Below are 11,088 nucleotides of genomic sequence, written 5' to 3'. Positions count from 1 at the left end.
TATTATTATTATTATTACGTTAGTATTATATTATACCTACCGTAACGTTTTAGTTTACGTTTTTAGTTTTATTTATTTTATTTATTATTAATTAATTAATATATATACACACACACACACACACACACACACACACACACACACACACACACACACAGAGAGAGTTATTTGATTATAAAAATGCAAAGCATTGTTTGAAAACTATAGAAAGAATTGTATATTGTATTTAAAGTGATGGAGCTAAAATAAATAAGTATAAGCGAACGTAAAATTTGAATAATAAATGAATGAATCGATTATATGAACACACTCGAGAATTTAAAAACAATTTAAAAATACATAATCTACTTGCAATCTCATTATAATTTTTTATGTTTTCACTTTTCAGTAATCTGTACTATGAAATGCAAAATGTTAACATATTAAAAAAAGATATTGATTTTCACATATATTACACATGCAAGAAAAAAATTCACATGATTTTGCACTCCGAATTTCATAATTGCACATGATTGTAGCAAGAAAACAATATTAGAACCTTAACCGCGTAATCATTGAAGGCGTAAAATATATTCATAGCTTAACAAGATATAAAATTTTATAACTATATGATGCAATAACGCCTTACTATGAACAGTGGCATTCGTACATTTACAACAAGAAGTTTTTGGAAAAAATGCACCATGCACACTGGACAGGTTTTCTTCAGCACGTATAAATAGACTGTTAGATTTAAACAGAGCATTCAATCGTTCCTCGTGTTTCAACGGGAAATAGAAAAACAATCATCATGTTCAAAGTAAGTGCCTTCAAAACAGTTTTAATTATTATTATTTGCGTAATTTTCATATTCATTAATTTATAGAAAGTGATAAAAATATATATAATGAGGTTTTAAATTAAGACAGATTATACAGATTACAAATTATTACACTTTTCTAAAATTATAATATTTGTATTAATTATAAGAAAAGTGTATAACTCATACACTACATGATTCATCAACATTTTAATTTCATAAAATACAGAACGCGATTATCAACATATATAAAACATATATAAAAAACTAATATTTTTATTTTGAAAGAAATTGAACACGATAATGTAATCTGAAAAGACGAATTTAAATGACCAGTTAATATTTTAATAAATAATAAGATATAATATTCCGAAAGTTTTAATTAAGATAAATAAGCGTTATTAAATCTTGCAGCTCTTGGTGGTGTTTGGCCTCTTGGCTGTCGTAAACGTCTGCTATGCCGGCTTGATCGCACCTGCGATCGCACCAGCTGCAATTGCTATTGCTCCCGCTAAAAGTATGGATAATTCTTATTTCACATGATAAAACTAAAAAAGTTAAACATCCTGTACATTAATGATTTTAGAACCACCAAAATCACATACACGATATGCCTGATGATAGCCTTAAGGCTACTATTATTACCATTATTATATATGAATAATTATTATTATTATATATGATAAATTGTCGTTAGAGGATGTGAATTATTTTTCTTCCTTTTTTTTTCATCTGTCTACGTCTGTCTAATAATGGCTCTGTTCTTTTTGGCTAAACTTTTGTATTAGTTCATCTTTCTTCCTCTTCTTTCTTCCTCCTCCTCCTGTCCAGAGAGAAAAGGAAAAAAAATGAACTGATGTAAAAGTTCAGCCAAAAAGAACAGGCCTAATCTAACATTCGTTATAAATTTGTTTCAGCTGCATGGGCTCCTGCCGCTGGATGGAGTGGTGCCGGATGGGGTTCTGGATGGGGTGGTGCCGGATGGGGTGGTGCTAAATGGGGTGGTAACGGCTGGGGTGATGCTGGATGGAGTGGTGCTAAATGGGGTAACAGCTGGGGTGCCGCTCCCGTAGGATTTAAGCTAGGCTAAACCTTTTTTACATTGATAAAAAACCCGTCACTATCCCACCAACTATACATCGCAGAATGTACCTTGTCTTTAATATCAGATATATACAAATTTGTTGATGCATTTCGCAATTCTTCCTGAAGTCAATATTCATAAAATTCTTTCCTTTTTCTATTAGAACATTTTTCCTCCGTCCCAACACTTGAAATTGTTGATAAATTGTTGATAAGTACCACGAAAAAAAAACATGGAATAATAATAAAATTTCACATAAAATACATAAATGTTGTTCTTTCAAAAAGCATGTTTTATTCCCAAACGTCTTTCTTCTTACAATTAAATTCTTCCTAAAATGATATGCGTAACACGTTTGATAGTAGCTTCTGCCGCACATCTTATCTCTTTATGATTCGCAATTATAATTCAATTTCTTAAGAAACGACTAGACTTATGGATGAAAAATGAAGCTTTGATTATAGATTATAGATTTTTATTGTGTAACTACTTACATTGTAGTGTCATTAGTTTGTCATGTACAGAAGTATATAGTTACAAGAATCGAGAGTTTTCGAATAAATATATATTATATCATATAAAGTCGCGTGATATAGATGTGATCGATTTAGTAAGCATAAGCAATTCCAATCGGGCTGCTGTAGCTCATATGAGATACCTCAACGGCCGGCGAGTAAGCGACTCCAAGAGCAGCCGGACGCACAGCCGCTGGTATAGCGGCTGCAGCATAAGTCAACGGGGCTGGATGAGCAAGATGAGCATAAGTAGTGACAGCAGGATTAGTTACACGGATATCGGCTTTGCTCGAGCTAGAGAAAGGTGTGTCGATGGTTTTCGTTTGCGTGGCCACTTGTGCCAGATTACCATGGCTACGTAATATATTATCGGATGTCGATGTGATGGCGGGTTGAACGTGCGCTATCGGCTCGATATGATACTGCAGGGCGGAAGGCAATCCGATATAGCCGGCGTTAGCCACAGCCAAAATGCAGATGATTACGAATAGCTAAAATAGAATTTTCAATAATGATTTAAAACTTTAAGAGCACAGATTTATTTTTATAAATATGTTCTTTATACAATATTAGATAAAATCTTATTCATTGCAATTGATTGTACATACCTTAGCTGCCATTATGTTATGCGAGGAAGATCCTGCGATGACCTTAATCGTGTCTGAATCGAAATACGAATGTTACAATCCATGACAATCGGTACTTTTATACTTGGCGGACAAACGACGAGCCACACGAAATCTTTCGGTACCCTCAGTTCGCCATGGTGGGATATAGGGTCAAGGATATTCTTAATATTACGCCATTCTTCGAACATTTTGCTCCCTGTTAAATCATTATGCCCTTATGATTTATAAATAAAATGGATATGTTTTCTCTTATCTATAACATGCGAAATAATATTAGTTATCTATCTTTTATCTCCAACAATATTTAAATTTTATAAATTTGTAAAATCTCATTATTTCATGATAATGCATTGAACTTCTAATTCATAGTTTACACATGGTGTAATGTAAGACAAAAGTAAAAGACCTAAACAATTTCAAGGATGCGTAGTAATCAAATTCGTTCAATCAGAAATTCGTTCTAAGTGAAAAAGGAGTAAAATTTTCAATTTTCTTATTTTTTGTAAGACTTAAAGATGTGATCACACGTACAGTCCCTGCAAAGAAAATTAAATTTGGAAATGTATTTAATACTTATATCTCAAGCTTATGCAATACTTATATCTAAGCTGTACATATGAAAATTGTGTATGAATAAGATTACATTTCTATTTAATAACACATTTTTGTCGTTTATTTATTTTATTTGTTGTATTTGTTGTATATTATTCATTTTTTATTGTTAAAAATTAAAATTTTTTGAAATGATAAAAATCTAAATTTTTTTTGTAAGTTCTTTAAATATTCAAAATAACTTATGCAGTTTCATTATGCAGATTCACTGATTAGTTACAAAGTATAACAAAAAATAAATGTTTTGTTTATTTATTGGACAACTAGTTCGTGCATCGCAATGTATACATAGCTATACATAAATAATCTTGAATACATTATGTATATTACATATGTATTATATATATTACAGAATACATTATTTATATTAAAGAATTGAATTTTTGTCATTTATTTATAATATATTTCCATGCATTTAATAGAACACAGATTTAAAAAATACTACTTTATTAAAGTAGTATATTTATTAAAGTAACATACATTTATTAAAGTAACTTATGATCCAGATAATAAATCGTCACTAAATTTATTTAGTTTTAAATGTGATTTAGAATAATTTATAATTTTTTCATCATTTTGAAAAATATGTATAAAACATCCAAAGCTCTATATATATATATGTGTGTGTGTGTGTGTGTGTGTGTGTGTGTGTACATATTTATATATTTAGAAAATTATATATACATATCAAAATTTTTTAATTTCCGCAAATAAAATATAAGCAAAAGAAATAAAGTAAGGCATGGAGAACTTGCGTAGCTTTTCTTGTTTTGCTTTCAATTTAATATTTACAAATATAAAATTTCAATTTTCATATATTGTTATATTAAAACATTATATGTGCGAATTTTATATCGATTGGTACTGCACTTTCGTCTTCAAAACTGGAACATCCGGCTTGGCCACGCCTCTGAGCGGAAAGTAGTCTAGCCTTGTGCTCCCTCTCAAACTTTTTCTTTTGGGGCGTAACTCGTTACAATTACATTTCATTCTGCATTCAGGAAACTGGTATCAATGACGTTATCAACATCTTTATTTTACGTAAATAAAGATAAATCTGCATTTCTTATTCCAATTCTGTATGAATTTTTGATATTTGAACATTGATAACTTTTACTTATTAGTAAATAATATGGGGAAGATTTAAATATGCATAATAAAACAAAAAAATATTAAAATTATAATAAAATTTATCCAAATATTATATTATAATATTATATAATATAGCTTTTATTATTATGAAAATATTAGGTATGGGAAAAAGTTCGTTTTTCCCGTTAAATGGCATTAAAAAAACGCCACGAACTTTTTCCCACACCTATACCAATGATTGTAGAAAAATATGATCTCATGAATTATATATTCTTTTTTATTAGTTATACATTTACAATTTATTCTATTTCCGCTAATAACATTGAGCACGTGCCATCATAGAAATTTTTTGCGCCTTCTGCACTATATCGGGACAACGTCGTCGTCTTATTAATCTGCAATCTTGAAAAAAACCTTCATTCCTCGGAAATCCATGCGATCCGTCAGCATAAGTCACTAAACCTGTGGTTAACGAATAAAAATATATAACAATAATTTATAATTAAAAATTATATTTATATCTAATCCGATAGTCAGAATAGTTTCACTTTATTTGCAAAATTATAAAATAATTAATAATAAATTATCAATTAATTATGCACCTAAGCCCCAGACACGACCTCCACGAAATTCCCCTTCAAATTTCATTCCATCGGCTCGCCAGAACACACCGTGGCCGTGAAACCATCCTTGCATAAATTCTCCTTCATATCTAAGAAAAAGAGAATGGTCTTGTACAAATATATATGGAACGACATTCTGAGTGAAACGCGTAATTTTAAAGTAAACTTGCTGTCTAAAACTTACTTTGCTCCATCGGGAAATACAATCACTCCCAAGCCGGAACATAATCCATTCTGAAATACTCCATCGTACCGCGTTCCATCCACAAGAATTAATAGACCAGCACCGTGTTTTAGACCTCTACGATTCCAATCGCCAATGTATTTTGTACCGTCATCATATTTGTATGCACCATTCTTTGCCACACCTGTAGACGTATGTACACAGGTATTTAAAATAAGAAAATCAAATATTCTATTCTGTTCAATAAAAAAAAATGTCTTTTTTTCTCAACATTTCATATAATTAATGATATTTCAATTAAATAAATAAAAGAGAATTCTAATCATATATTAAAACAAAACAATGAAATAAATGTTACAATCACATATTCTTACCGTCGCCCATGTCTGCACTGTACTGAACGCATTTAAGTTAGCTGTGTGATTTTAATCCATTTATAAAAATCAATTCTTTATTCAATTAAGAAAGATCTAAGATAAACAAGCATAAAGAGACCCTGGGAGACGCTCGAGAAAGTACATTACGGATTAGACACGTAAATAAAAACAATTACATACAACAGATATAACATATTAATATTTAATAATAAGAAATTTACATTTTTCAAAATGTATATAAAGTAAGGCTAAAGATATTTATAAAATCGCATTAATATTTATTATATATATATATTGGAGACGTGGTAGTATCTCGCCGCTAAATATATATATATATATATATATATATATATACAAAACCGAATTGCATCGTTCATTCCTTTGACTGTTCTCCAGATGCACCCACTAAGTACCACCGTGTTCTCGCATTTACTGCAGCCTTTCTTACTAAACGTTTACGATCATCGATTATTACCCCCAATTTGTCCAATACAGTTTGTTTGTATGGATTGATTAGAATAATGGGATAATTAGCATAATGCACTAGGCATTCTAAAACCGCAATTCTAACATCCTATCAATATAAATATTGATATAAGATTTATATAGTGATACATATATAATAAAAGTTGGAAAAGTTAAAATTAATGTAAATAATTACCATAATTCGATGCGTTGATAATTGTAAAAGTCTTGGTATAATACATTGTAAATTATCAGAAAATATATCATGTTTAGTGTCAAGTAATAGTTTAAATGACATCAATGTCCAAAGTACTAAATATTCATTGCTAAGAGATAGAGACTCAATCAACAGCGGTACTAACTAATAACATAATATATTAATCAAAATATTTTTATTGCAAGATAATATTTTATCATTTAACCATAAAACTTACCTCAGTTAAATGTAGAAATAATAATTCTTCAGGCATTTGTTCTAGTAAATGTACCAAAGCAATAAGATAATTCTGTCTCATTGCGCTTGTAAAATTAATATTTTGTCGTAACAAATATTCGAACACTCTTTGTTTATAAAAAATTTTCACATCACAAAAATTTTCTGTTATTAAAATATCTTCATATTTATTTACTAAAATTTGATATTGTTCACCTACAAATTGACCTATTTCATCATGAGTTAATAAGAGTGTAAGCTGTAAAAACAAACGTAGAAAATTATTTTATCTATATTATTTAAATTATATTTATTTATATTAACTGAATATTAAATTATTATAGTTAAACCATGTACGTACATTCTCTAGAAAGTATTGAGACTTTGCGTATCCTCTCATAACGAGTGCTTTAGTCATCCAAATTTGAAAATTAACTGTATGTTGTTTCAATTTAATATCATTGTCTGCACTTAAATTATTATTTATTTTGTTTTCTAGATAAGATACAATTCTATCGAGATCTGACACTTTTATTTTATTTAATAATACAGATAAAAATTTACAGCTTGTTTGCCTTATATCCAGATTGGAATTATTAGTTGCAAGATTATACAAATTTTCCGCCATATCATTATTTAGATTCAAATCAATATCTCTTCGTAAAGAAATGAAAAGATTCATCATTACAGTTACATCAGTTTCGGGAATCTTTGTATCTAAAGCCACAGCATATTTTGCTACAATTGCACGTTGTTCCTCGATTGTAAGATTTCGTACAATTAACTGGCAGATATTTGATATCAACATTTTATGATCGATAATATTTGTCTCATATAAAATTAGTTTATCAATAATATGACATTCCTTATATAGAAATTGATGTATGTTATAATCAGATTTCTTTAAAGCAATTAATTTCTGGATATTTAATAATATTGTAATACATATATCAGTATTAACAGTGTCCGTTAATATTGTAACAATTTTCGGGAGTATTATACAACCTAATTCATGTATCTTTGCAATTGCTGATAAAGCTTTTATTCTACGTTTCAATAATTCTACTTCCATTTCATCTGAAACATTTCATTAATATCATTTTTATACATTGATAGTAAGTTTACATCAATTATATATATATTTAACTTACCTATGTTTGATAACAATCTTTCTTTAACTAACATTATTATTTCTTCAAGATACAACGTTGCAAAATCTATAATAGTTGTATGACATATAATTTGTATTTTATCACATCCTGCTTCAATTTCATTACATATCGCATTATATAATATAGAACGTTGTACACCGTTTAAATATGCTTTTTGGATTGTTAAACCAAAGAATATTTTACTTTTTAATTCAATATTTTCTACTGTTAAACTATCTAAATATGTTTGAGGTATATTTGTCCATGATAATTCTGGAACATCTGGATTAAATTTTTATTATTTATATATTATATATAAATATATAAAACGTCACATCATTGTATTATAGTTCAATAAATAATAATATATTTCAACTTACCTTGAAAGCAAAAATTATAATTAGAACATATTTTCATCAAATTATTTAATGTTTCTATCAATGCAATCTTATCGTTAAATGAATTCTTTGTAGAATATTGTCCAATACATAAAGGTATTATAATTTGCAATATTTGTACACATATTGTTTTATTAATTGCAGCTATTGTTTCCAGTAATGTTTGGGCAGGTCTATACAAACTAAGTTGTACATCGCATAATGATGATTTTACGTCAACGATTATTTTGTCAATAAAATTTTTGCAAACAGTTTCATCAACTGATATAATATTAATTAAAGATGTTATTGCTTGTAAAGCAGTGTCTCTTATTTCAACATCTCTTCCTGGTATTACTTCTTTTTTTAAAGTTGTCCATAGATCTGGTAGATATGATTCTATCTTGGACAATCCAAATATTTGAACACTTTCACGAAGTAAATTTAAAGAATCAAGTTTAGCAACCCTGAGAGTAGAATATGATTTATCAATTATAAGAGGTAAGCAATAATCTGCAAACTCTGGGATGGCGCATAAGCAAGGTGTTAATTTTTCTGCTAAATCTTCTCTTGTTACATTTAGATCCTCTATGCCAGACTGTAAAACATTTATAAATTGTATATATTTAAATGTTACAAATATTACATAAAAAAGACAAGACAGAAAAATAAATTGATAATGTAATTACAGGATTGAAATCAACTGGAAAATAACATGCCATAACTTCAAACATTTCTTCGGTTAAATGACCTAATGGAAAACTTTTTATAAAATGTGGTAGTATATTAAACAATAACATAAGGTTATTTGGATCTCTTTCACCATCCATAGAGCTGATAATACCATAAACTAAATCTGGTCCCATGGGCTTTATATCATTTAATCTGTTTTCTATCAAACTTTTAAGTACTAAGTATATTTTGCAACGTTCAGGTAACAGTTGAGATTGACATTGAACATGTTCAAACATAACTCTTAATAAGGACGATGATGCATTCTGAGGTAAATGAATCATGTTCACCTAAAAAGAAAGTTTATAAAAAAATTAATAAAAAAATGAAAAAGTGGAAAATAATGCAAAAGATAAGAATGCTTCTTAGACAAATGCTTACAATTGCTTGGATACCATTTAATACAGATGGTATAATACTATAATGATCCTTCATTCTGTCGCAATAAAATGTTGTAATAAAATACAATTCTGATTCAGTAAGATAATCTTGGGGTAATTGTGATAAAACCGAAGAAAGAGTTGTAACCCCTTTTTCTCTTGTAAGAACATTTTGATCTGTCATATAGGAACCTAGTATCTCCACAAATGTATAAAGTTTTATAGAACCTGATTCTATTTCTAAAACAAAACATTTAGTATCTTCTATAATGTAATTTTAAATTAATTTTTATAACTATATAATAAAATTTATACATTTCACTATACTTGTTACATTAAGAGATATAACAATTCTCACATAGAAAGATTCACATTTATATAAACATGTAACTTGAAATTTTATTAAATTTCTGAATTGAAGAAATCATTAAATTAAAAAAATTAAATAAATTATTTGACTCTAAAATGTATTTGTATGAAATATTGAATGTAAAAATAATGAATATTTGAATGTAAAAATTTAATTTTTGTATCTCTCACTACTACATCTTTAATATAACACAAGTACATAAGAAATTCATTTTAAAAAGATTTTTTAATAAAGTAAGTACATACTGGAAGCTATATTTCTACATAATGAACTTAGAGCCGTTGTATCTTTAAAACTAATATCTAATTGCTCTTTTAAATCAAAATTCGGTGACAAAGCCATAACCAAAAAACGTTATTTACACGAGATATTCAGCGCACACTGCACACATGCTCGAACTTTGGTAAAGGAAGCAAGTAAAGGAAAATGTAAAGAAAGAGAGGTGGGGTGCATTCAGCGAATATCAATAATTGAGCAAAAACTCGCTGTTATTGGTGTATTCTTTTAGATTATCCAATCAATATTTTAGATCTAAAAGAATACATCAATAGTAGCGAACATTGAGGCTGGAGTCTCATGGAACAGAAATTTATAGCGGAATGGAACAGCGCGACCAATCACAACTCTGCGGTCATTACTCTGCTTTCTTCTCTGCGATTGTGATTGGTCGCGCTGTTTTGTTCCGCTGTAAATTTCTGCTTTATGGGACGTCAGCCTTATCACTTGTTGAGTCTGCTGAACACAGCCAATAGGCGCGTTCAAGTTGACAAAGCGGCTAGCCCGCCGAATAAATAAACAATTGATTGTCACTTATATATCCAGCCAATCGTATACAATCGCTCAGCAAGCATATCTAGTTGCTTTATGGCTCCGACACACCAATGCGATGTTAGTCGCGCGCGACACGCGATATCTAATGACAGTGTACCTTTAGAATGAAAATATCGGTACAACTGTACACTCATTAAGCTAGTCTCACATACACACATTTTCCATACAGTAAAGGCTTAAACACAATAGGCACAAGCAATAGGCACAGGGAACAGGGAATAACAGCTGTCCAATCAAAATTCTGGGATATAATATCGAACTTACACACCTTATTGAAGAATGAGATTGAAGATTAAAGATTGAAATTTCATCAATGAGGAAGGACAAAGAAGTTTTAACTTCTTTTGTTCTGATTGATCAAACTTCAATCGTAAGTTCGATATCCCACAGTTCTCATTGGATAGCTTGTTGTTCCTTGTTCTCTGAAAATAACC

The 11,088-nt window shown here is 29.2% G+C and overlaps 4 protein-coding genes across 4 annotated transcripts; 1 reads left to right on the top strand and 3 right to left on the bottom strand.

Annotated features, from left to right (window-relative positions):
• The first annotated feature begins 789 nt into the window (after positions 1-789).
• On the top strand, positions 790-2,152 carry LOC105617294 (pupal cuticle protein 36-like). Its single transcript, XM_012198859.1, has 3 exons — positions 790-799; positions 1,214-1,316; positions 1,717-2,152. Exons 1-3 carry the CDS (start codon positions 791-793, stop codon positions 1,887-1,889), a joined length of 285 nt encoding a protein of 94 aa, XP_012054249.1. The 5' UTR covers position 790; the 3' UTR covers positions 1,890-2,152.
• Positions 2,153-2,336: 184 nt separating this feature from the next.
• Positions 2,337-3,039, bottom strand: LOC105617293. Its single transcript, XM_012198858.1, has 2 exons — positions 3,007-3,039; positions 2,337-2,889 (listed from the first exon to the last, which is right to left on the bottom strand). The coding sequence occupies exons 1-2, from the start codon at positions 3,016-3,018 to the stop codon at positions 2,491-2,493; spliced, it is 411 nt and encodes a 136-aa protein (XP_012054248.1). The 5' UTR covers positions 3,019-3,039; the 3' UTR covers positions 2,337-2,490.
• A 2,005-nt stretch (positions 3,040-5,044) lies between these two features.
• On the bottom strand, positions 5,045-5,922 carry LOC105617292 (MORN repeat-containing protein 4). Its single transcript, XM_012198857.1, has 4 exons — positions 5,913-5,922; positions 5,539-5,722; positions 5,334-5,443; positions 5,045-5,193 (listed from the first exon to the last, which is right to left on the bottom strand). The coding sequence occupies exons 1-4, from the start codon at positions 5,920-5,922 to the stop codon at positions 5,045-5,047; spliced, it is 453 nt and encodes a 150-aa protein (XP_012054247.1).
• Positions 5,923-6,288: 366 nt separating this feature from the next.
• Positions 6,289-10,165, bottom strand: LOC105617290 (MMS19 nucleotide excision repair protein homolog). The gene is made up of 9 exons (XM_012198856.1): positions 10,069-10,165; positions 9,455-9,693; positions 9,031-9,363; positions 8,345-8,939; positions 7,965-8,246; positions 7,175-7,890; positions 6,815-7,072; positions 6,577-6,741; positions 6,289-6,489 (listed from the first exon to the last, which is right to left on the bottom strand). Exons 1-9 carry the CDS (start codon positions 10,163-10,165, stop codon positions 6,289-6,291), a joined length of 2,886 nt encoding a protein of 961 aa, XP_012054246.1.
• Between the last annotated feature and the right edge of the window lie 923 nt (positions 10,166-11,088).

The sequence above is a fragment of the Atta cephalotes genome (genome assembly GCF_000143395.1).
Source record: "Atta cephalotes unplaced genomic scaffold scaffold00012, whole genome shotgun sequence".
Lineage (NCBI taxonomy): Eukaryota > Metazoa > Arthropoda > Insecta > Hymenoptera > Formicidae > Atta > Atta cephalotes.
The sequence above is the reverse complement of the archived record's forward strand: the minus strand, read 5'-3'. Positions and strand labels throughout refer to the sequence as shown.

Excerpts from the sequence above, each read along its gene's own strand:
- LOC105617290 (XM_012198856.1), bottom strand. The coding sequence starts at position 10,165 with ATGGCTTTGTCACCGAATTTTGATTTAAAAGAGCAATTAGATATTAGT. Across the intron at positions 7,073-7,174 it reads CTCAATACTTTCTAGAGAAT|CTTACACTCTTATTAACTCA; the intron begins GTACGTACATGG and ends TTGTTTTTACAG. Across the intron at positions 6,742-6,814 it reads TATTTCTACATTTAACTGAG|TTAGTACCGCTGTTGATTGA; the intron begins GTAAGTTTTATG and ends TTATGTTATTAG.
- LOC105617292 (XM_012198857.1), bottom strand. Across the intron at positions 5,444-5,538 it reads GTATTTCCCGATGGAGCAAA|ATATGAAGGAGAATTTATGC; the intron begins GTAAGTTTTAGA and ends TCTTTTTCTTAG. Across the intron at positions 5,194-5,333 it reads AGGTCGTGTCTGGGGCTTAG|GTTTAGTGACTTATGCTGAC; the intron begins GTGCATAATTAA and ends CGTTAACCACAG.
- LOC105617294 (XM_012198859.1), top strand. Across the intron at positions 1,317-1,716 it reads TGCTATTGCTCCCGCTAAAA|CTGCATGGGCTCCTGCCGCT; the intron begins GTATGGATAATT and ends AATTTGTTTCAG.